We start from the raw sequence: 27207 nt of genomic DNA, 5'->3' as shown, positions 1-27207 counted from the left end.
TGTATGGGGGACAGTATCCACCTCCTGCCTTCACACCATCCCCCAACTTTACTTTACCTTACTTTACTTTACCTTACTTTACTTTACCTTACTTTACCTTACTTTACTTTACCTTACTTTACTTTACTTTACCTTACTTTACTTTACCTTACTTTACTTTACTTTGCCTTACTTTACCTTACTTTACCTTACTTTACCTTACTTTACCTTACTTTACTTTACCTTACTTTACCTTACTTTACTTTACCTTACTTTACTTTACCTTACTTTACCTTACCTTACTTTACTTTACCTTACCTTACCCACCTTACCTTTACTTTACCCTCACCTTACTTTACTTTTCACCTTACTTTTACCTCAATCTTTACCTTACCTCACTTTACCTCTCACCTCACTTTCACCCTTACTTTACCTCCACCTCACTTCACCTTACCTTACTTTACCTTACCTTACCTTCACCTTTGCTCACTTTACTTTACCTTACCTCACCTTTACCTTACCTTACTTCCTTACCTTACTTTACTCTTTACTTTACCTTACCTTACTTTACCTTACCTTTACTTTACCTTACTTTACCTTTACCCTTACCCTTTACCTTACTTTACCTTACTTTACCTTACTTTACCTTACCTTTCCTTACTTTACCTTACTTTACTTTACCTTACTTTACTTTACCTTACTTTACTTTACCTTACTTTACTTTACCTTACTAATTGTGAGGTCATCATTCTTTGCCTCTTGAGAGCAAAACGACTGTTTACACTTCATTGTTGGCGGCTTGACTTGGCGAGACACAAATTTACTCTCAGCACTCGACTGCAGCCTCAGTGTTGTGGGGCCTCTAGCTGCCGTGGGGCTTCTAGCTGCTGTGGGGCTTCTAGCTGCCGTGGGGCTTCTAGCTCCTACATCCATCCTCTACGTTGGTTTAGAGATATCCCGTCATCCGTTTCCTCCTCCACCCCAACAAGGAATTTGAAAGCCTGATTTCGTGACGGCTGTTTCTCCAGAAACGATGTCTTCGTTGCGTTGGATGATTTTGTGACGTTCGTTTCCTCTGGCTCGACTTCAAGACGCTTCAGATCTCATGATCTTGAATGTGTGTCTTGCTTCTGAGGCGTTTGTGACGGGAAAGTTGAGATGATCCCATCTGTGCCCTCACTTCCTCTGACATACCCGTCATGTCGACATGATGACCACCATGACACCAGACGGTCGGTCCATGTGGAAGAACATGGACTCCTTTCCCACTACTCACTCACTGTTTCCTGGCGCTCCCTCCCGGTCCTGAGGAGAACCTCGCGCTGTCCACGGCCACACACTCGTACAGGCTACGATATCCCAAATCACACACAGAATGCCTCCCCTTGGGCCTGACAGGTCACCACCAGAGCTGTTCCTCTACGTCTCAACACCCCCCCCCCCCCCCCTTCTCCGTTAGCTGGCTGCAAAAAACAAGCTGTTGACATCAAACATCCATGATGGCCATGGTCAGAATGCAGAACGTCTTCTCCAGTCTAGGCTCTTAGCATATCACTTCTAAAGCTGTCACGTCTTGCCAAACAGGATTTGAGTTGTTCTTTGTCTTCATTTGACGCTTTTCTTCTGGCTCCCCCCCCCATGGGCCCGTCACTGTGCACATGGCCACCTCTCGGTGCCGTCTTGCCAAAGAAAGCCTCCCGGCCCGAGTCTGGAGCTGGAGTCCCGCTGAGGCTTTGTGTGGGCCTCTGTTGCCGTGGGGGGCGTGGCTGTGGGCTCGGATACAGCCTGCGATTGTCAGAGCTTTTCCTTTGACGGCCACTTTCACTCGTTGCCTTTCAGGCTGGAATTCCTCCGGCTTGAATTTATAGTCCTGGCAACGGCTCCAATGTGACGGAAAAGAGGAAGCGGAGAGAAGGAGATGGTGGCCGTCTTCCTTTCCCTCCTGAGGGCATCCTCCCGGTGGTTGAGGATTCTCTCTGTGACCAAGACGAGCGATGGCTCCAGCCAACTGGAGGCCGTGTGCCTGGAAGAATCCAGGCTGTGTTTCTCTTTCTGTGAGTCATGTTGGATCATATAAGTGAACATTTCATCTGCCTGATGGATCGTGGAGGTCTCCATCGTGGAATATGCTGACTATGAACTATTCATCCACTCTGTCACATTCATTGAATGTATTCTAACTCTAATCTGTCCTTCTGGTCACATGACATCTATTGTTCTATCCATCCTGGAGAGGGATCCTCCTCTGTTCTCTCCTCAAGGGTTCTGACCTTGTTTCCCCCTCGAGGGGTTATTTGGGAGTTTTTCCTGATCCGATGTGAGGTCAAAGGTCAGGGATGTCTATGTGTACAGATTGTAAAGCACTCGGAGACAAATTTGTAAAATTGGGCTCTACAAAAAAACTGAAAGCATGTAGTTCCATCTGAACTCCTCTGGACAGTTGGTCCATCGGGGTTCAGATGGCGGCCCATGCAGGACATGAGCCAACGCTGTCCAAGAGGCTCTTCTTCTGATGTCCTTTATGTAATCTCTTCCAAGGACAGAAACAGATTGTGACTCGTATTGTGTGCTCTGACGTGAGACGTTCGCTCTTTCCTCCAGTTTCATGGAAATCATCAAACGCTTGCTTTGTGCGACGCCATGAAGCGGATACTTGGAACTAGTAAAGCCGATCCGGCCTTCGCCCCGTGGACACGCTGTCCCAGCACACATGGTCCACATGTCAGAAGGCCTCCTGCCCGTGACCTTTGATACCGCGGCTGTGAAGTGGTCCACACAGGAGGCGACACGCTGCTGTTCTCCTGAGGCTCCTGACAGTCAGACAGACATTTCATTTTCACACCATCCATTCTTGTTGCTAGGAGACCGGTTGATCTTCTTCTTTTGGACCCAACTGTCTCCCTGTTATGCGTGTTCTGGTTCAGTGAGTCACTCCCTGTTCTGCAAAATTATTGAATTACCTTTAATTTGTGTAAATCTGTGACAGATGTTCCGTTAAGTTTCCCCCACAGCATTCCAACTACAGATGATTGACATGATGAGAACATGTCTTCGTACCAGAATAGAGGCCCTCCCTTCTTTCTGAGGTGCTTATCGTTCTGTTTGATGAATCATCCCATCAGTTGTTGGCGTGTATTGATTCTCCCGTTGCCGTGGCGGACACAACGCGTTCTTCCTGAGCTCTGGGTGAGGAGCGCTGACTCAGTGACAGACAAGCGGTGCTGGAGTATTCCTTTGAGCCGACACACTGGACCGGAATGACGACCAGAACCAACTGCACATGCCTCCACGCCGTCTATCCTCTCTCGTGCACACGGTGCTTAGACAGCGTCAGGTGGAGGAACTGTAGTGGATGGTAGTTTCTAAGGGGCGATGAACATCCTCCGTGAACAGTTGGCCGAGGCTCTTCATGCCCCCAGCCTGTCGGGGGGGGGGGGCTGTGCACAGCTCGGCAGGTTCGGTTGTTTACATAATCTCAATTTAGGACCATTAGGATAACACATTTAAACCCATGTTGATATCCGTGGGGAATACCTGTGCTATCCATTTCAAATGAGTGTCTTCATTTATTTCATGATTATGTGCACAAAATACCCAATTTGTTGAGGGCAATGTTGACGCTTCATTAGAGAGCGGCGGTGCTGTTCATCCGTAGTTCATCTCCGTGTTAGTCCTGTAGTATTGATAATATACGGGGGGGTTATGGTTTATTTGTGAACGCTCATCCTTCACATCCCATATCACAGGCGCTAGCCGACCGAGAGACGGCTCCACCCACAGGCAGCCATCTGGAAGGCGTGAGGAGAATGTCGTTATGCAGGCAGAGGAACATCTGGTCTGTTCTGAGTTTGCACCCACAGGAAACGGGAGAGAGACTCGCACCCAGCCGGCTCAGATATGGACCTATCATTAGTTTTTTATAGCCCTGAAAATGGGGTCAGTTATTCTGTGCTGCTGTGCTTCTGGATGGATCATTTGTCATATTTGTGATGGAGTCGACCCGGGGAGTCAGATGGTTTCATACCAGTGATGCTGCCCTTTCTTCAGCAGCTCGTGGAGAATGGGTCTCTGACAGTGGCGGCTGGTGAATTTTTTTGGGGGGGGGGCGCAGTTTAAATATCACTCAACAATGAGAAGAAAAGAGGTTTTGAATAGAATATTGTAAAAAACAAAGCTTTATTTCAAGAACACAGCGTGCTCAACACGGTCCAACAACAACTATCAACACACTGTAACGTTGGGCATGAGAGGCTCAGAGCAGCTTTAAGGAACATTGGGTTGGGTTTCAGAGGTTTACAGAATAAAAGAGTTTCACCCTCACATGAAAGAGGTTCAGAGCAGAATAGAGTCAGAAAGAGATCACATGTTACATTGGGTGACAGAGTAGAGCCACTACTGGAAAGACAAGTAGCTCCTCTCTTTAAAGTTGGCAAACGTCTCAATTACTCTCTGGTTAAAGTCATCATGTCTGTAACCTGCTTCATTATTCTGGAGGGAATGTGTCTGTTTTTCAGAACTTCTTCATTGTGTTTCGATGCCAGTTCGGTCTCCTTCTGCTGCTCTGCTCTGCAAACAGGGTTAGCTTCATGCTGTTAGCGAGTTAGCTCCATGCTCTTAGCTAGATAACTGCAGCAAGATTCGTGCTGTTCACTTGTCTGCAGCTCTTTAGATCCCTCCCCCCGTTGTAGTCCAGAGAGTTTCAGTCCCTTTGGAACAACAGACAGGGGAAACTAAACAGCATTACTCACTGAGCACCAGCTGACAGCTCCGTTAGCTACCTGCTCCCGTAGCTCCGTGGAGCTCTCTGGCTGAGGGAACACCGGTCTCTGATCTGCCGAATAGTCCAGTCACGTGAAATAATAAAACGATGTCATTGGCCAATGAGCGCACATGTTTGTGGCCCAAGATTCACGTTTCATCTGCCAATGAGAAGCCGTCCTTGCTGAAATGACTGAAATGTTTACTCGCTCCCCGCACACACCCGTTTGGCCGGTGTCCCGTAAAGGAGGCGGGGCTTCTCGCCGTGATAATGAGTAGGGTTGGGTACCGGAACCCGGTGCCAATATGGTACCGGTTCCAATACAACCGGTATTACCCGGACCGAAACGCAACGCACATTTCGGTGCTTCTTTCCGGTGCCTGAGCCGATTGAAATTGAAAAAAACTATTGTGAACTTCTCTGGTGAGACCGCCCTGTCAGCAGGTTGAGCCTCTCATATTTAACTCTGACAGGAGGCGTGGCCGTGTGTGACTGTGAGCCCGTGTGGAGCACACCAGCGTCAGGCTGGGCGCGACGGGGAGACCGTCACCGGTCCCCCTGAACACGGGGAGACCGATGATGACGAGCAGCCGGAACTCAGATTAGTACCGTAACGTTGATTGCAAGTCTTGCATTCATAAAAGTTGCCCAAGAAATAATAAATTTGCCATTATAACCATGCTTAAGCTAGCTCGTAGCTAGCGCTAGCTACGAGCTACGAGCGTGACAGTCTGCTAGCAGGTGTGTTGGTGTCCAGCGGTCCCGGCTGTATACCCGGTGTTACCGGGAATATAATGACGGAGGAATAAAGACCGTGGGGCATCACTTTGTTTCAGTGTAACTCTCGCTGTCAGAAGCAAAACTTTATTTGTCACGTGTCATCTTCAGTCCCTCTGATTGGTTGTCCACACGTGACACGCTAACATACATGTGACTGAGCACCGCTAACATACATGTGACTGAGCACAGCTAACATACATGTGACTGAGCACAGCTAACATACATGTGACTGAGCACCGCTAACATACATGTGACTGAGCACCGCTAACATACATGTGACTGAGCACCGCTAACATGCATGTGACTGAGCACCGCTAACATACATGTGACTGAGCACCGCTAACATACATGTGACTGAGCACCGCTAACATACATGTGACTGAGCACCGCTAACATACATGTGACTGAGCACCGCTAACATACATGTGACTGAGCACCGCTAACATGCATGTGACTGAGCACAGCTAACATACATGTGACTGAGCACAGCTAACATACATGTGACTGAGCACCGCTAACATACATGTGACTGAGCACCGCTAACATGCATGTGACTGAGCACCGCTAACATACATGTGACTGAGCACAGCTAACATACATGTGACTGAGCACCGCTAACATACATGTGACTGAGCACCGCTAACATACATGTGACTGAGCACCGCTAACATACATGTGACTGAGCACCGCTAACATACATGTGACTGAGCACCGCTAACATGCATGTGACTGAGCACCGCTAACATGCATGTGACTGAGCACCGCTAACATGCATGTGACTGAGCACCGCTAACATGCATGTGACTGAGCACAGCTAACATGCATGTGACTGAGCACCGCTAACATGCATGTGACTGAGCACCGCTAACATACATGTGACTGAGCACCGCTAACATGCATGTGACTGAGCACAGCTAACATGCATGTGACTGAGCACAGCTAACATGCATGTGACTGAGCACCGCTAACATGCATGTGACTGAGCACCGCTAACATGCATGTGACTGAGCACCGCTAACATGCATGTGACTGAGCACCGCTAACATGCATGTGACTGAGCACCGCTAACATACATGTGACTGAGCACCGCTAACATGCATGTGACTGAGCACAGCTAACATGCATGTGACTGAGCACCGCTAACATACATGTGACTGAGCACAGCTAACATGCATGTGACTGAGCACCGCTAACATACATGTGACTGAGCACAGCTAACATACATGTGACTGAGCACCGCTAACATACATGTGACTGAGCACCGCTAACATGCATGTGACTGAGCACCGCTAACATACATGTGACTGAGCACCGCTAACATGCATGTGACTGAGCACCGCTAACATACATGTGACTGAGCACCGCTAACATGCATGTGACTGAGCACCGCTAACATACATGTGACTGAGCACAGCTAACATACATGTGACTGAGCACAGCTAACATACATGTGACTGAGCACAGCTAACATGCATGTGACTGAGCACTGCTAACATGCATGTGACTGAGCACAGCTAACATACATGTGACTGAGCACCGCTAACATACATGTGACTGAGCACCGCTAACATACATGTGACTGAGCACCGCTAACATGCATGTGACTGAGCACCGCTAACATGCATGTGACTGAGCACAGCTAACATGCATGTGACTGAGCACCGCTAACATGCATGTGACTGAGCACCGCTAACATACATGTGACTGAGCACCGCTAACATACATGTGACTGAGCACCGCTAACATACATGTGACTGAGCACCGCTAACATACATGTGACTGAGCACCGCTAACATACATGTGACTGAGCACCGCTAACATGCATGTGACTGAGCACAGCTAACATACATGTGACTGAGCACCGCTAACATACATGTGACTGAGCACCGCTAACATACATGTGACTGAGCACAGCTAACATGCATGTGACTGAGCACCGCTAACATACATGTGACTGAGCACAGCTAACATACATGTGACTGAGCACCGCTAACATACATGTGACTGAGCACCGCTAACATACATGTGACTGAGCACCGCTAACATACATGTGACTGAGCACAGCTAACATGCATGTGACTGAGCACCGCTAACATACATGTGACTGAGCACAGCTAACATGCATGTGACTGAGCACCGCTAACATACATGTGACTGAGCACAGCTAACATGCATGTGACTGAGCACCGCTAACATACATGTGACTGAGCACCGCTAACATGCATGTGACTGAGCACCGCTAACATGCATGTGACTGAGCACCGCTAACATGCATGTGACTGAGCACAGCTAACATACATGTGACTGAGCACCGCTAACATACATGTGACTGAGCACAGCTAACATACATGTGACTGAGCACCGCTAACATGCATGTGACTGAGCACCGCTAACATACATGTGACTGAGCACCGCTAACATACATGTGACTGAGCACCGCTAACATACATGTGACTGAGCACAGCTAACATACATGTGACTGAGCACCGCTAACATGCATGTGACTGAGCACCGCTAACATGCATGTGACTGAGCACCGCTAACATACATGTGACTGAGCACAGCTAACATACATGTGACTGAGCACCGCTAACATGCATGTGACTGAGCACCGCTAACATACATGTGACTGAGCACAGCTAACATACATGTGACTGAGCACCGCTAACATACATGTGACTGAGCACCGCTAACATGCATGTGACTGAGCACCGCTAACATACATGTGACTGAGCACCGCTAACATACATGTGACTGAGCACCGCTAACATACATGTGACTGAGCACCGCTAACATACATGTGACTGAGCACCGCTAACATACATGTGACTGAGCACCGCTAACATACATGTGACTGAGCACAGCTAACATACATGTGACTGAGCACCGCTAACATACATGTGACTGAGCACCGCTAACATACATGTGACTGAGCACCGCTAACATACATGTGACTGAGCACCGCTAACATACATGTGACTGAGCACAGCTAACATACATGTGACTGAGCACAGCTAACATACATGTGACTGAGCACCGCTAACATGCATGTGACTGAGCACCGCTAACATACATGTGACTGAGCACCGCTAACATGCATGTGACTGAGCACAGCTAACATACATGTGACTGAGCACCGCTAACATGCATGTGACTGAGCACAGCTAACATACATGTGACTGAGCACCGCTAACATGCATGTGACTGAGCACAGCTAACATACATGTGACTGAGCACCGCTAACATGCATGTGACTGAGCACAGCTAACATGCATGTGACTGAGCACCGCTAACATACATGTGACTGAGCACCGCTAACATGCATGTGACTGAGCACAGCTAACATACATGTGACTGAGCACCGCTAACATACATGTGACTGAGCACCGCTAACATGCATGTGACTGAGCACCGCTAACATACATGTGACTGAGCACCGCTAACATACATGTGACTGAGCACAGCTAACATACATGTGACTGAGCACCGCTAACATGCATGTGACTGAGCACCGCTAACATGCATGTGACTGAGCACCGCTAACATGCATGTGACTGAGCACAGCTAACATACATGTGACTGAGCACCGCTAACATGCATGTGACTGAGCACCGCTAACATACATGTGACTGAGCACAGCTAACATACATGTGACTGAGCACAGCTAACATACATGTGACTGAGCACAGCTAACATACATGTGACTGAGCACCGCTAACATGCATGTGACTGAGCACCGCTAACATACATGTGACTGAGCACAGCTAACATACATGTGACTGAGCACCGCTAACATACATGTGACTGAGCACCGCTAACATACATGTGACTGAGCACCGCTAACATACATGTGACTGAGCACCGCTAACATACATGTGACTGAGCACAGCTAACATGCATGTGACTGAGCACCGCTAACATACATGTGACTGAGCACCGCTAACATACATGTGACTGAGCACAGCTAACATACATGTGACTGAGCACCGCTAACATACATGTGACTGAGCACCGCTAACATGCATGTGACTGAGCACCGCTAACATACATGTGACTGAGCACAGCTAACATACATGTGACTGAGCACCGCTAACATGCATGTGACTGAGCACCGCTAACATGCATGTGACTGAGCACCGCTAACATGCATGTGACTGAGCACCGCTAACATACATGTGACTGAGCACCGCTAACATGCATGTGACTGAGCACCGCTAACATGCATGTGACTGAGCACCGCTAACATGCATGTGACTGAGCACCGCTAACATGCATGTGACTGAGCACAGCTAACATACATGTGACTGAGCACCGCTAACATGCATGTGACTGAGCACCGCTAACATGCATGTGACTGAGCACCGCTAACATACATGTGACTGAGCACCGCTAACATGCATGTGACTGAGCACCGCTAACATGCATGTGACTGAGCACCGCTAACATGCATGTGACTGAGCACAGCTAACATGCATGTGACTGAGCACAGCTAACATGCATGTGACTGAGCACCGCTAACATGCATGTGACTGAGCACCGCTAACATACATGTGACTGAGCACCGCTAACATGCATGTGACTGAGCACCGCTAACATGCATGTGACTGAGCACCGCTAACATGCATGTGACTGAGCACAGCTAACATGCATGTGACTGAGCACAGCTAACATGCATGTGACTGAGCACCGCTAACATGCATGTGACTGAGCACAGCTAACATGCATGTGACTGAGCACCGCTAACATACATGTGACTGAGCACCGCTAACATGCATGTGACTGAGCACAGCTAACATACATGTGACTGAGCACCGCTAACATGCATGTGACTGAGCACAGCTAACATACATGTGACTGAGCACCGCTAACATGCATGTGACTGAGCACAGCTAACATGCATGTGACTGAGCACAGCTAACATACATGTGACTGAGCACCGCTAACATACATGTGACTGAGCACCGCTAACATACATGTGACTGAGCACCGCTAACATACATGTGACTGAGCACCGCTAACATGCATGTGACTGAGCACCGCTAACATGCATGTGACTGAGCACAGCTAACATGCATGTGACTGAGCACCGCTAACATACATGTGACTGAGCACCGCTAACATACATGTGACTGAGCACCGCTAACATACATGTGACTGAGCACCGCTAACATGCATGTGACTGAGCACCGCTAACATACATGTGACTGAGCACAGCTAACATGCATGTGACTGAGCACCGCTAACATGCATGTGACTGAGCACCGCTAACATGCATGTGACTGAGCACCGCTAACATGCATGTGACTGAGCACCGCTAACATGCATGTGACTGAGCACAGCTAACATACATGTGACTGAGCACTGCTAACATGCATGTGACTGAGCACCGCTAACATACATGTGACTGAGCACCGCTAACATACATGTGACTGAGCACAGCTAACATGCATGTGACTGAGCACCGCTAACATGCATGTGACTGAGCACAGCTAACATGCATGTGACTGAGCACCGCTAACATGCATGTGACTGAGCACCGCTAACATACATGTGACTGAGCACCGCTAACATGCATGTGACTGAGCACCGCTAACATACATGTGACTGAGCACCGCTAACATACATGTGACTGAGCACCGCTAACATACATGTGACTGAGCACCGCTAACATACATGTGACTGAGCACCGCTAACATGCATGTGACTGAGCACCGCTAACATGCATGTGACTGAGCACCGCTAACATGCATGTGACTGAGCACCGCTAACATACATGTGACTGAGCACAGCTAACATACATGTGACTGAGCACCGCTAACATGCATGTGACTGAGCACCGCTAACATACATGTGACTGAGCACCGCTAACATGCATGTGACTGAGCACAGCTAACATGCATGTGACTGAGCACATGTGACTGAGCACCTAACATGCATGTGACTGAGCACCGCTAACATGCATGTGACTGAGCACCGCTAACATGCATGTGACTGAGCACCGCTAACATGCATGTGACTGAGCACAGCTAACATGCATGTGACTGAGCACCGCTAACATGCATGTGACTGAGCACCGCTAACATACATGTGACTGAGCACCGCTAACATGCATGTGACTGAGCACGCTAACATACATGTGACTGAGCACTGCTAACATGCATGTGACTGAGCACCGCTAACATGCATGTGACTGAGCACCGCTAACATACATGTGACTGAGCACCGCTAACATGCATGTGACTGAGCACCGCTAACATACATGTGACTGAGCACCGCTAACATGCATGTGACTGAGCACCGCTAACATACATGTGACTGAGCACCGCTAACATACATGTGACTGAGCACCGCTAACATGCATGTGACTGAGCACCGCTAACATGCATGTGACTGAGCACCGTAACATGCATGTGACTGAGCACCGCTAACATACATGTGACTGAGCACAGCTAACATACATGTGACTGAGCACCGCTAACATGCATGTGACTGAGCACCGCTAACATACATGTGACTGAGCACCGCTAACATGCATGTGACTGAGCACCGCTAACATACATGTGACTGAGCACCGCTAACATACATGTGACTGAGCACCGCTAACATACATGTGACTGAGCACCGCTAACATGCATGTGACTGAGCACCGCTAACATGCATGTGACTGAGCACCGCTAACATGCATGTGACTGAGCACCGCTAACATACATGTGACTGAGCACCGCTAACATACATGTGACTGAGCACCGCTAACATGCATGTTTCTGATGAATGAGCCATAACATTGAGTGTCCAGCACCTCCTCGGTCCAAGCAGGTGAGACTGAGGTCGAGCTGTGAAGGAGGCGAGGGGTTCGTCGATGGGAGGGACAGGTGAAGCCCGAGGTCAGGGTCCAGGTCACGGATGAGTCCTCAGAGCTCGTGCTGCCGTGTCTTCATCCAGGGCTCCGTCATGCCGTGGCTGCAGCGGTCTGACGCGCTGACGGCTCATGACCTCTGACCTCTGCTGTCGCCCACAGGTACGACTACAGAGAGATGCTCTACAACTCCACCTTCTGCCTGGTGCCGCGAGGGCGGCGGCTGGGCTCCTTCCGCTTCCTGGAGGCGCTGCAGGTCAGTGCCGCACAGGACGCTCTGGAGGGCAGAGTCTGTTATTGCTGATGCATTGTGGGGATCGGAGTGCCAACCAGCCTGCCTCTCCTCTCTACCGTCATGTTTACACATATAACTGATGAAGGAACGGAGTGTTTGAGGGTTTCACTGGAACTATGAATCCAGCTGCTTGATGTCTGAGTGGGTTAAGAATGGAAGGTGGACCCGCATGGAGCTTAGACCTGTTGGGTTGGCGCTGAGCTCCCCGACCCGGAGCCTGTTGCACGCTGTGACCAGCAATGGAGCCCTGAAGGGGTGCGAGGTGGAACAAGTGCTGCACTGGCTTCCAGTCGCTCTCCCACCCGCCGCCGGTCACCGTGCTGCCGGCCATGCCTCCTCTCATGCTTCCTTCTTTTCAGTTCTAGTCCTGCTAATCTTTAAGTTCCTTCACACCGCTCCTTTTTAAATCACACCAACGCTGCCGTGGTTACCTCCAGCAGGACAGGAGGCCGGTGGTCATGAGCGTTTCCCACCAGCTGCCTCATCTATTGAGATTCTGCTAAACGTAGGATACTCTTTGCAGAGCTTCATGAATCCCTGTTCGTTGAGTGTGATGAGTCGGATGGAGCGCCAGTCCATTGCAGCGGTTCAGCAGATTGCTTCATTCCTTTGCTCCTGACTCGAGGAGCAGAGAGGAGCAGAGAGGAGGCGAGAGGAGCAGAGAGGAGGCGAGAGGAGCAGAGAGGAGGCGAGAGGAGCAGAGAGGAGCAGAGAGGAGCAGAGAGGAGCAGAGAGGAGCAGAGAGGAGCAGAGAGGAGCAGAGAGGAGCAGAGAGGAGCAGAGAGGAGCAGAGAGGAGCAGAGAGGAGCAGAGAGGAGGAGCAGAGAGGAGGAGCAGAGAGGAGGAGCAGAGAGGAGCAGAGAGGAGCAGCGAGGAGGGAGCAGCGCCGGGTCTGGACGTGCGAGTGAACGAGGCCAAACGGGGATGGACCTGCGTGACAGACTATAGGACACTGACTCCTACAAACACACACCGTCACACACACACATCACACACCGTCACACACACATCACACACCGTCACACACACATCACACACACTCACACACCGTCACACACATCACACACACATCACACACCGTCACACACACATCACACACACACATCACACACCGTCACACACACATCACACACCGTCACGCATCACACACCATCACACACACACACACATATCACATCACACACACACACATATCACATCACACACATCACATCACACACACACACACACATATCACATCACACACATCACATCACACACACACACACATCACATCACACCGTCCACACACGTCACACACATCACACACCGTCACACATCACACACATCACACTCACACACATCACACACACACACATCACACCCACACACATCACACACCGTCACACACATCACACATCACACATCACATCACACACATCACATACACATCACACACATCACACATTACACATCACACATCACACACATATCACACACACACATACACACACATCACATACACACATCACACACATCACACACACATCACACACATCACACACATCACACACACATCACACATCACACACCGTCACACACACATCACACACCGTCACACACACATCACACACCGTCACACACACATCACACACCGTCACACACACATCACACACCGTCACACACATCACACACCGTCACACACACATCACACACCGTCACACACATCACACCGTCACACACGCATCACACACCATCACACACACATCACACACCGTCACACATCACACACCGTCACACATCACACATCACACACATCACACCGATCACACACCATCACACACACATCACACACCGTCACACACACATCACACATCACACACATCACACATCACACACATCACACACACATCACACATCACACATCACACACATACATCACACATATCATATCACACACACATCACACCGTCACACACATATCACACACACACACACACACATCACACACCGTCACACAGCCACACACATCGCACACACATCACACACATCACACGTCACACACACACACGCACACCGTCACACACACATCACACATCACACATACATCATCACACACACAATTTACACACATCACACATCACACACCATCACACACACATCACACACCGTCACACGCATCACACACATCACACACCGCCACACACACACATCACACACTGTCACACACTAATATCACACACTACACATATATCACACACACATCACACACATATCACACATCACACAATCACACACCACACACACACATCACACACATCACCATCACACACATCACACGTCACACACACATCACATAATCACACACACATCACACACATATCATACATCATATATCACACATTGTTACACATTTACATACACTTACACATCACATATATACACACATCACATACACTTGCATCACACACATCACACATATTACATATCACACACATCACACACATTACACAGTCACACACACATCACACACCATCACACACACATATCATAGTCACACATACATCCACATACATCACACACACATCACACAATTACACATATCACACCATATCACACACATATCACATATCACACACCGTCACACATCACACATATCACACACATTACACATCACATTACACACACCGCTCACACACATACATATCATACATATATCACACATATTACACATTACATACACATATATTCATACACATATTACATTACACACAATATACATCACATACTGTTACACACATATCATACACGTCACACATCACTATCACACCATTACACACATCACATAATTACACATACATTACACTACATCACACATCACACATTACATCACAATTGCATAATACCTCACATACATTACATATATACATACATATCACATTATCACACACACATCATATATACACATTCATTAATACATACACATTACACCGTTACACACATATCACACACACACACATCATACACCGTTACACACATCACACACAACACACATCACACACTCACACACACATCACACATCACACACATTACACACCGTCACACACATTACATACTTAATTACATATATATTATATATCACATACACATTACACACTTACATCATATATCATATACTACACACTATTACACACATACACACATCATTACACACTATCACATTACATCACACATCACACACATATCACACACTATCACACACTGCTACACACATATATCACACAATCACATATCAATACACGCATCACACACTATCACACACATCACACACTGCTACACACATACATATCACTTATCACTGTCACACACATCATCACATGCCACACATATCACACACACATTACACACGTCACACACACACACCGTCACACACGCATCACACACCATCACACACACATCACACACCGTCACACACATCACACACCGTCACACACACATCACACACATCACGCACACATTACACACTCCACACACACACATCACACACCGTCACACACATCACACACCGTCACACACACATCACACACCGTCACACACGCATCACACACTGTCACACACATCACACACATCACACACACATCACACACCGTCACACACACATCACACACCGCCACACACCGACATCACACACATTGCCACACACACGTCCACACATCACATCACCATGCCACACACACATCACACACCGTCACGCATCACACACCATCACACACACATCACACGCATCACACACCATCACACGCGCCATACACATCACACACCGCCACACACATCACACACCGTCACACACATCACACCGTCACACACACATCACATAATCATTACACACGCATCACACCACACACACTCACACACCGCCACACACATCAGTCACACACACATCACACACCACACACATCACACACCGCCACACATGCACCGTCACCGCATATATATTATATAATTGCTACATATATATCATATTAATTGTCATATATATATTATATAATTATATATATCATAATTATTATATATATTTATTACATATCATATATACTAATTACACTATTACATAATTGCCACATTACATTACATATTACACATATATCATACACACGTCCACATATATCATGCACATACATATTACACATCACACATCACACACTGGCTACATCCCCTATCATACACTGCTACAACACGCATCACACCATCACACACATCACGCAAGTCACCACCCGTCACACACGTCACACACATTACACATACTGCTACACACTGTTACACACATATCACACACATAGTTACATATTACACGCACATCACACACCGTCCACATCACACACTGCTACGTCACACATTACACACCATCACATACACTATCATACATTGCGCATATCACACACACATCACCTGTACATACATTGCCATATTACATTATCACATTACGATCACACAATACACTTTACGATAATTATCATACACACGTCATATTATACATTGTCATATCACCATACACCACACATATCATATTGATCACCATCACGATCATGGCACATTACCATTACATCGCGCACTCACTATTACCATCACGCACATCACACACCGTCACCGCGTCACATAATCATCACACATACACATCACAATACCGTCACACACACATCACCATCACACACACACATCACCATCACACATCACATCACGCACATCACACGATCACACAGTCACACGCATCATCCATCACACACACATCACACACGTCTGCACATCACGCAATCCACACATCACATCACACACACATTCACACCGTCACATAATCATTACACACACATCACACACTGGCTATACACGCATCATACCGTACACTATCACATATACACATTGTCATACATAATTGGCATCACCACGATTACACATACATCACACACATATATTACATATCACATACTATACACATACATCACACACTATATTTACATAATACATCATATAATTATCACATCGCAATCACGAAGTCACTATATTATCACATATATTGCAATTATTATGCTATATATTGTATCACACATCACACGATTACACCGTCTATCATTACACATCATTACACATTAAATTACAATTATACACTGTACATATCACACACTGTACATTACACATATACACACATATCATACACTTACACACACTACATAATTGCCACACACACTGCCACATACACACGTATCATATACACTCACACATATCATTACACTGCCACACACACACACTACATCACATATCACACACATTACACTACACTGGCTACACATCACACACCGCCACACATACATCACACACCCGTCACACACATATCACACACTGTCATATTATCATACACTGTTACACATATATCACGCATACACACATATCACACACTGCCACACGATCACATACTGTCATACACGCATCACACTGCTACATATCACACACCACACACACATACTGCTACACATACTGTCACACACATATCGCATAATTATCACACACACATCACACACTGCCACGACATACGCATCGCACCACTGTCACATTACGCTATTACACACGTACACGACACACACTATCACACACTACACACCGCTATTACACACTGGCATCACACACATATACACACACATCACACCATCACACACACCGCATATCATATAATTGCCACACACGATTACACATCACACCGCCACGCATGCCACACACCATCACTGGCTACACACATCACACACTGCTACACACGCACACACACTGTCACACACATATCACACACTGTCACACACATATCATACAATTGCCACATCACACACCGCTATCATACATCACTGCTACACACGTCTACACACATATCATATTATTATCATATTACATAATTATATACGATATTACACATTGTTACATATATTATATACACGATTACATTACATATCATATTACATATTGTATATATACATCATTACTCATATACGATTAATAATTACATCATAATATTACACACATCACACACGCACGCATATCATACTGCTCTTTTTCGCCACACCACACAATCACACACACATATCACACACCGTATCACTGCGCGCATCTTACACACCGTCGCACATCACACATATTACACATACACATATCACCTACGCATCATCACACCACATCTTACATCACGTACTTGCCACACATTGCCGTCTGCACGCCGCCACACACATCACACACCGTCACCTACATCATCAATCACACGATCACCTGCACACGTCACACCCGTCAAGCACCGCGCGCATCACACACTGCTATTATCATCATACATTGCTACATACGATTGCCGTCTGCGCTACATATCACATATATCACATACACATGGCTATAATCACCATCACATAATACACCACGCATCACACACTATTATTATTATCACACACTGGTCATACACACATCATCCACACACCGTCACACACACATAATTGCCACACACACGTCATACGCACATCATCACACCGATATCACAATCACGCACACACATCACATAATTATTACACTGTCATCACACATGCGTCACACAACATCACACACCACACACACACACCGCACTGTCACACACACATCACACACACATCACGCACTAGTCACACACGACGTCACACACACACACGTCACACACACATCACACACCACACACATATCACACACTGTCACACACAGTCACATATTACACAGCGTCATATCACACACCGTCACAGCACACACACACATCACACACCGTCACACACATCACACACACACATCACACATCACAATATACATCACACACTGTCACACACACGTCACACACACACACATCACACACCGTCACACTGCCATCCGCACACATCACACGCGATCACACCACATCACACACCATCACTGCGTCACACCGTCACACACATCACACACATCACATCACACACACGTCTGCCACATCACACACCGCCACGCACACATCACCGCGATCACACACACATCACCTGCTGTCACGCACACATCGCACACCGTCACACATCACACCATCACACACACGCTCACACACACCGTCACTAATTGCTATTACACACATCACATATCACACACACGTTATATTACCGCGCCATCACGCACACATCACTACACCGTCACATCACACATCACACACCGTCACACACATCACCATCACACACCTCACACGCAAGTCACACATCACACACACATCGTCACACATCATCACACACCGTCCACACACACATCACATAATTGGCGTCACACATCACACACCGTCATATATCATATTGTCACACACATCACTGGTACGCATACGCATCACACGCGATCACACACTGCTACATCTTACCGTCACGCATCACACACCGTCACATCACACACATCACACACATCACACGCGATCACACACATCTTGCATTCATACGCATCACACACAGTCCGCACATCATCACACACCGTCACACACATCACACACCGTCATACACACATCACATTACGCTGTCACACACACATCACACTGTCACACACATCACACCGTCACACACATCACACACCGTCTGCCTCACATACTGTCACACACGTCACAATACACATCACACCGTCACACATCACACCATCACACACCGTCACACACATCACACACCGCTACACACACATATCACCACCGGCCACGCATCACACACCATCACGCACACACGTCACACACTGCTTCACGCATCGTCACACATATCATCACACACACGTCGCACACCCGATCACACATCACACACCATCACACACATCACACACCGTCACACACACATCACACACCGTCACACACCGTCACACACACATCACACACCGTCACACACACATCACACACACATCACACACATCACACACTATCACACCTGTCACGATCACACACACATCACACCGTCACATCACACCGTCACATCACCACACCGTCACACACACATCACCGTCACATACACATCACACGCTTATCACACACCACATCACACCGTCTGCGCATCACACACCGCTACACATATATCATATTAATCATTACACATCACAATAATTATCATCGTCACACACATCATCACCGTCACCACACCGTCACACACATTATCACATATATTACATAATCATTACACACACATCATATAATTACGCTATTCATTATTAATATTATATCACACATTACTGTACTTTGCGTCACACCATCACACACATCACGCACCGCCATCGCATCATACACCATCACCATCACACACCATCACACACGCATATCACGCAATTATCGCACACGCATCACACACTGCTATTACACATCACACACCGCTACCATCACACATTATCATCACCGTCACATACCACGTCACACACCGTCACGCATCACACACCATCACACACCGTCACACACACATCACCGCAAATCACGCATCACGCATCACACACCTTCACACACCGTCACACACTACATATCATACACTGTCACGCACCATCACGCATCGTTGCTACAATGATCACACCGTATCACACACATATCATACACCGTCCACATATCACACTGTCACATCATACATCACACCGTAATTGGGCTACACACACATCACACCGTCATCATTACACACACATCACCACACATCACACTGGTCGCATCACCATCACACACATATCACACACCGTCACACGCATCACACACCATCACACACATCACACACACCACACACGCATCACACACCGTCACCGCACACCACCATCACCACACTATCACCGTCACCACGCGCATCACACACATCACACGCATCGCGCACCGCATCGCACACATCACACCGTCACCGCATCACACGCGTCACACACTGGCCACATCACACACACACACACATCACACACCGCTACACACACATCACACACCGTCACACATACATCACACCATCACATCACATCATCGTCGCACATCACATCACGTCACATTATCACACATCATCACACATCACACATACGTCACACACATCACACACCGTCACACACACCACACACCATCATATTACTAATAATTACACACTATCACACACTATCTGCTGTCACATCACTACCGTCAGTTAATAATACACAGCATCACCGTCACACTCCATATCATACACTGTCACCACATGTCTTTTGCCATCACACGCGTCACACACACACATCACGCACCGTCTGCGTCACACATCGGCATTAAAGCGTCACACACACATCACACACCGTCACACACATATCACACTGCGTCACACATCACACACACGTCACACACGCATCACACACAGTCACATCACACGCGTCACACACACGCATCACACACCGTCACGCTCCTGCCGTCACATCACACACCGTCACATCACAGTCTTCACAGCCTGCAGCACGCCTCCACCCCTGCAGCGCCTCACACACCATCAGCACGTCAGCCACCTCCAACATCACTGGGACTTCACACCACACCAGGCGCGCAGTCCACCACACCCTCAATACACAGCCACACATCCAGCACCGTCACACTAATCACACTGTGCCCACATCACTAACCGTCACACATACTCACATCACGTTACCACTCTTCCACATGTCACACGCTCCACATCACTCCATCAAACGCAATCACCAATGCCATGATCAACAGACTCACTTCACTACCACATCACTCTCCCTGCGAGCCTCACAAACTGCGACCTATCCACACGAGGCACAGACATGTCACAGACACCACCCACGTTTCGGCACTTCAACATCGGAAATAGCTGACACACTTCACAACATCACACACACCACATCACACACCTTTACAGCGTCAGTCGACACACCGCACCCCCTCGAAAGACAGCCATAACTCACTGCCATGAATTTCACTGTCCTGCGGGTTCCCATAGCACACACTCAGTGAACAATTTTTCCCAGTATTTACCTGCTCCCCCCTCGACGTCCAAAATTCCATCAGATCCATTACCAACCACTGGGTTTTCCCTCTGTTTGTTTAAAAACAGACAAGGCTCATTAACACAATCTCACACGCAAACCATCCCACATCCCGATCCTAACCAGCCCATTCCTGAACTCTTCAACTCGTCAAGATAGTCACACACGGAGAATACACACCTCCATTACCCTCAACATACTCTACATTTCCCAATCAACCCCCTTTTTAATTTTTCCCCCCGGGGGGGCCCCTTTCCAAACCTCCCCTTTTTTCCCCGGGTTTTTTTCACCACGTCCCAACCACCCTCCCCTCTTTTAACCTCCCCTCCCCCTCAAACCCATCCCCGTCAACCTCCTTCCCCTTAAACCGGGGACCTCTTTCAACCAAACAAAAACCCCCCTCACCCTCCCCCCCCCCCTCCCCCGCCCAACAACCACCCGCCAAAACCCCACCCCTCAAAGGGGAAATCCTTTTCCCACAAAAAAATAAACCTCCCAAAATCCCAAAACCCCCCCTCAAAATTACCCCTTTCCCCAACAAAACCAAGGGCCCCCCAAAAACCATTTCCCCGGCAACCCAATTTTGGGAAAACACAACCCAAAAAACACAATTTTTTTGTTAAAAATTAAAACCCCCACCCCAAAACAAAAAGCAAACAACCCCCCCCCCAAAAATCACCAACCCCCAAAACCTTACAACCCTTTCCCCAAAAACCCCAAACATCCCCTTTTAAAACCCGGGCCCCATTTAACCTTAAACCCCCACCGGGAAAATTTTCCCAAAAACCCAATTCCCATACCTTAAATATTAACCCCCCCCCCCTACACACACCCCTCCAAACCCTTTTAAACACCCAGGCCGGCCATCGATCGTGCCGGTAGTTTGTTCCTGTCAGATTCCATTTAGCGCTGGTCCTCCTGCTGGGGAGCAGCCGGTCTCACTGCTGTGGGCTGGATTACAACCAGGGGAGAGCAGAGGAGTGTGAGAGGAGGAGGCAGAGGAGCTACGCTGGCTGGGTGACGAAGGTGATCACTGCAAAGCCTGGCCGGCCACAACCTCAGCAGCCACTGAGCAGAGGAGCTCTGAGTGGAGACCAGCCGGCTGTCCCGTAGCTCCTCGTTGACGCTCGTCCTCAGAGAGCGAGGCCGCCGGAGGGTTAGGGTCAGCAGTCGCAGCCGGAGAAGATGATCTCCGATCCGTTTCCTCTCGGTATCGTCACCCCGCTCTGGAACAGGTCGCCAGGCTGCTCGGAGGTCGTTGGCTCCATGAGGGGTCACCCGTGTTGTGGGACAGGGGGTGAAACAAATGGGCGTGCACATTAGGATGAGGCTCATGTTCCCATTGTGTCTCTATGAAGCTGTCGTCTGCAGGGCTTCTTGTGTCTGGCTCGGCGTAGAGCACGTGGTGGTGGTGGTTGTTGTTGTTGTCTCAGGAACACATCGTGAGCAGCTGGTCACTGTGCCCCTCCTCCTGTCTGCAGATCCTCCAGGACCGCGTCCTGCAGCACACCTCCAGGAGCAGCCTCATGTGGAACAGCCTGCCCGGAGGCCTGTTCACGCTGCCGCAGTACTCCACCTACCTGGGGGACTTCCCCTTCTACTACCTGAGGCTGGGTCAGTCCACCGGGCCGTGGGCCTCATGAACCAGAGGATCCAGTCTCGGCGCCGCTCTCCTCTTAACCCTGTGTCTCCCGCGTGTTTTCAGGTTCAGTCACATATACCAAGTTCACACGCCACTGCTCACGCAGAGCCCTGGTGTCCCAGTCCCAGCCGGTCATGAAGCTCCTCGTGGCCGTGGCCAGGTCCCAGTACTGTGCTCAGGTGATTCAACAGGACGCCACTTCACTCCCGTTGATCTGCAGCGGTTCCTCCGCGACTGACGGGAGGCGAGCGGACGCTCCGTGAAACTGTTGGAGCGATTCATCCCACGAGGAACGCTTTGTTTGACAAGTTAAACAGAAGGAAGTGTCAGAGCGACAAAGTTAATAATCATAATAATTAGGGCTGTCAGCGTTAACGCGTTAATCTATGCGATTAATTTGCCCGCGTTAACGCACTAAAATATTTTAACGCAATTAACGATTTTTTTTTTTAAACCGCGGCAGTACGGTTTGACACTGTTTCCGTTTTTAAAACAATCATTTCTCCCCGAAAATAAGGAGCAGAAATCAGTTTAAACTCGTGCGGGATGAATCAGTCGGTTTCTCCTGCTCCTCCTTCCTCCCGCCTCCCTCTGATACACAGAGGAACGGAGGGCGACGCATGTCGGGACGCGGCGCTTGGAAAGAACGCGACACATAAACCTTCAACGTGATTGGTCAATCCGCTTGTCTGTCAACATTTCGGGGAAAACAACAAAGAACACTCAGTAAATCACAAAGGACCTCCCACCCTCACAGGTTAGGGGCTCATTTAGCAGCCTGTCAGTCAGAGAGCAGAGAACACGGCGCGAGACAATGAGGCTCATTTCAGAGCTGAGATTGTTCTGAATGTTTGATGTATAACACGTGGCAAAAGGTGTGTCACATGCAAAAGACTTTAAACGGTGAATTTAATTTATTTTGTAAATGTATAAAATGCCTCAGCCTCCAGAGGGTTAACGTGACATATTTGAATGTCAGTCAGTTCCCAAGGCCACTGGTTCTGCTGTGTTCAGTGTTAAAGATGACAGGACCAATGGGGTCTCAATATACTTCTTTTTTTTTTACTAATCTGATGTTTCACTGAAGATTTTTTTTTATCATCCACGATATTAAATAATTGCTGGCACTTTTCTTGTATGTAGGAGCCTCTTTGAAACACAGCTCTGTGGAAGTTTTGTCTTTAAAAAGAAGGGAAACACTTTAACCCTTTAAAGGTAGGTTGCCTTCGGTCATTTTGACCTCGATTAAATATTTAACCTCTCTCTCTCGCCTTTTGGTCATTTTGACCTCGATTCAATGTTTCACCCTCCTGTTACCTTTATATTTACTAACATATTTACCCTTTAACTAATTTGACGCCAGCAATTAAAACCCAGAAAATTATTAGAATTATTATTGTTTTCTGTTTAAGTGTGAGGCACTTTTTATGTTTGTTTGTTGACTACCGAAAGAACACCGACATTAAACATTGAATGGGTCAAATTAACCCGCCAGGCAGGTAGGAGGGTGTATTATTGATTCCGGGGTCAAAATGACCAAGGCAACACAAGGCGTTAAACGGTGAATTTTTTTTTTTTTTTAATGTATAAAATGAGCCCAGCTCTCCAGGAGGGTTAACGTGACATATGTGAATGCAGTACAGTTAACAAGGCCACTGATACTGCTGTGCACAATGTTAAAGATGACAGGGACCAATGGGGTCTCAATATATATATATTTTTACGACCTGATGTTTCACTGAAGAAACAATTTATCATCCACTTATATTAAATACCTTCGCTGGCACTTTATAGGTAGGAGCCTCTTTGAAACACAGCTCTGTGTGAAGTTTGGTCTTTAAAAAGAATGAACTTTTAACTTTTAACTTTTAATTGCGATTAATCGCGATTAATTAATCGCAATTTCAAAGTGTGCGATTAATTAGTTAATTTTTTTTAATCGATTGACAGCCCTAATAATAATACATTTATGTTATAAGGCGCCTTTCAAGGCGCTCAAGGTCGCCGTACAACACATTACAAACAGTTCAAGGATGGACACAAGTAAAAAGCAGAGCAGTTAAAAAGTAGAGCAACCAATAGGGGGACAAGTCGGGCATAGGCCGGCCTCAAAAGGTGAGTTTTGAATAACAAGATTGAGTCCATGTTTCTGATGTCAGGGGGGGGGCTCCAGAGCGGCTGAAGGCTCGTGACCCCGTGGTGGACAGAGGGGCTGCGGGTCAGTCAGGTCGATGGAGGAGGCTGACCTGAGTGACCGGTGGGATGTTGATCTGGAGGGAGAAGGTCTCTGGTGTCTGGGTCATCGGGGGTTAACGGCTCTTCAGCTGAACCTCTTGATGAAGGCAGCCGCTCCAGATAGTTAGGAATCGTTCCCGCCTCAATAGATCCGCCCAGAACCCGTCTGACCCTGTTAGTCCAGACGTAACAGCTGTTTAAGATGTTCTCTGGTGCCGTGAACATGTAAGGCCCCGGTTCTCCTGCAGACTCATAGAGGAGGATTCTGTTCCTTCTGTATTGAAGCGGCCGGCCGGAGGCGGCAGCTCGCTGTCGTGTAGGCGGTGTGACGGGGTCTGAAAATAGTCGTGCAGTAGAAAGAAGATGTCTTCCACATCACCGGGGGGGGGGTCTGTTCACATGTTTATCTGACTTCAGTTTTAACGAGTTCTCCCGCGCTCTGTGCAGGTCATCGTCCTCTGGAACTGTGACAAGCCTCTTCCTGCCAAGCACCGCTGGCCCGTCACCTCGGTGCCCATCATTGTTATCGAAGGAGAGAGCAAGGTAAACAACAACAACAAACACAGCAAACACTCTTTTTCTCTCTTTGGTTTATTTGATGGGGGACATTAATAAAACATTAACAACACATTAATAAAACATTAACAACACATTAATGACACATGTCTGTAGATGTC

General features: G+C 47.7%; 1 protein-coding gene across 1 annotated transcript in view; it reads left to right on the top strand.

Annotated features, from left to right (window-relative positions):
- The window catches only part of LOC130212600 (exostosin-1-like), a 40207-nt gene that overhangs the window by 11481 nt on the left and 1519 nt on the right, over positions 1 to 27207 (top strand). The window contains exons 2-5 of the mRNA XM_056443641.1: positions 12537 to 12663; positions 24051 to 24267; positions 24359 to 24474; positions 26978 to 27073. Coding sequence (XP_056299616.1) covers positions 12537 to 12663; positions 24051 to 24267; positions 24359 to 24474; positions 26978 to 27073 — 556 coding nt within the window. The remainder of the gene's footprint in view (positions 1 to 12536; positions 12664 to 24050; positions 24268 to 24358; positions 24475 to 26977; positions 27074 to 27207) is intronic.

The sequence above is a fragment of the Pseudoliparis swirei genome, chromosome 22 (genome assembly GCF_029220125.1).
Source record: "Pseudoliparis swirei isolate HS2019 ecotype Mariana Trench chromosome 22, NWPU_hadal_v1, whole genome shotgun sequence".
NCBI lineage: Eukaryota > Metazoa > Chordata > Actinopteri > Perciformes > Liparidae > Pseudoliparis > Pseudoliparis swirei.
Note: the sequence above shows the minus strand (reverse complement) of the source record. Positions and strands in the feature narration are given on the sequence as shown.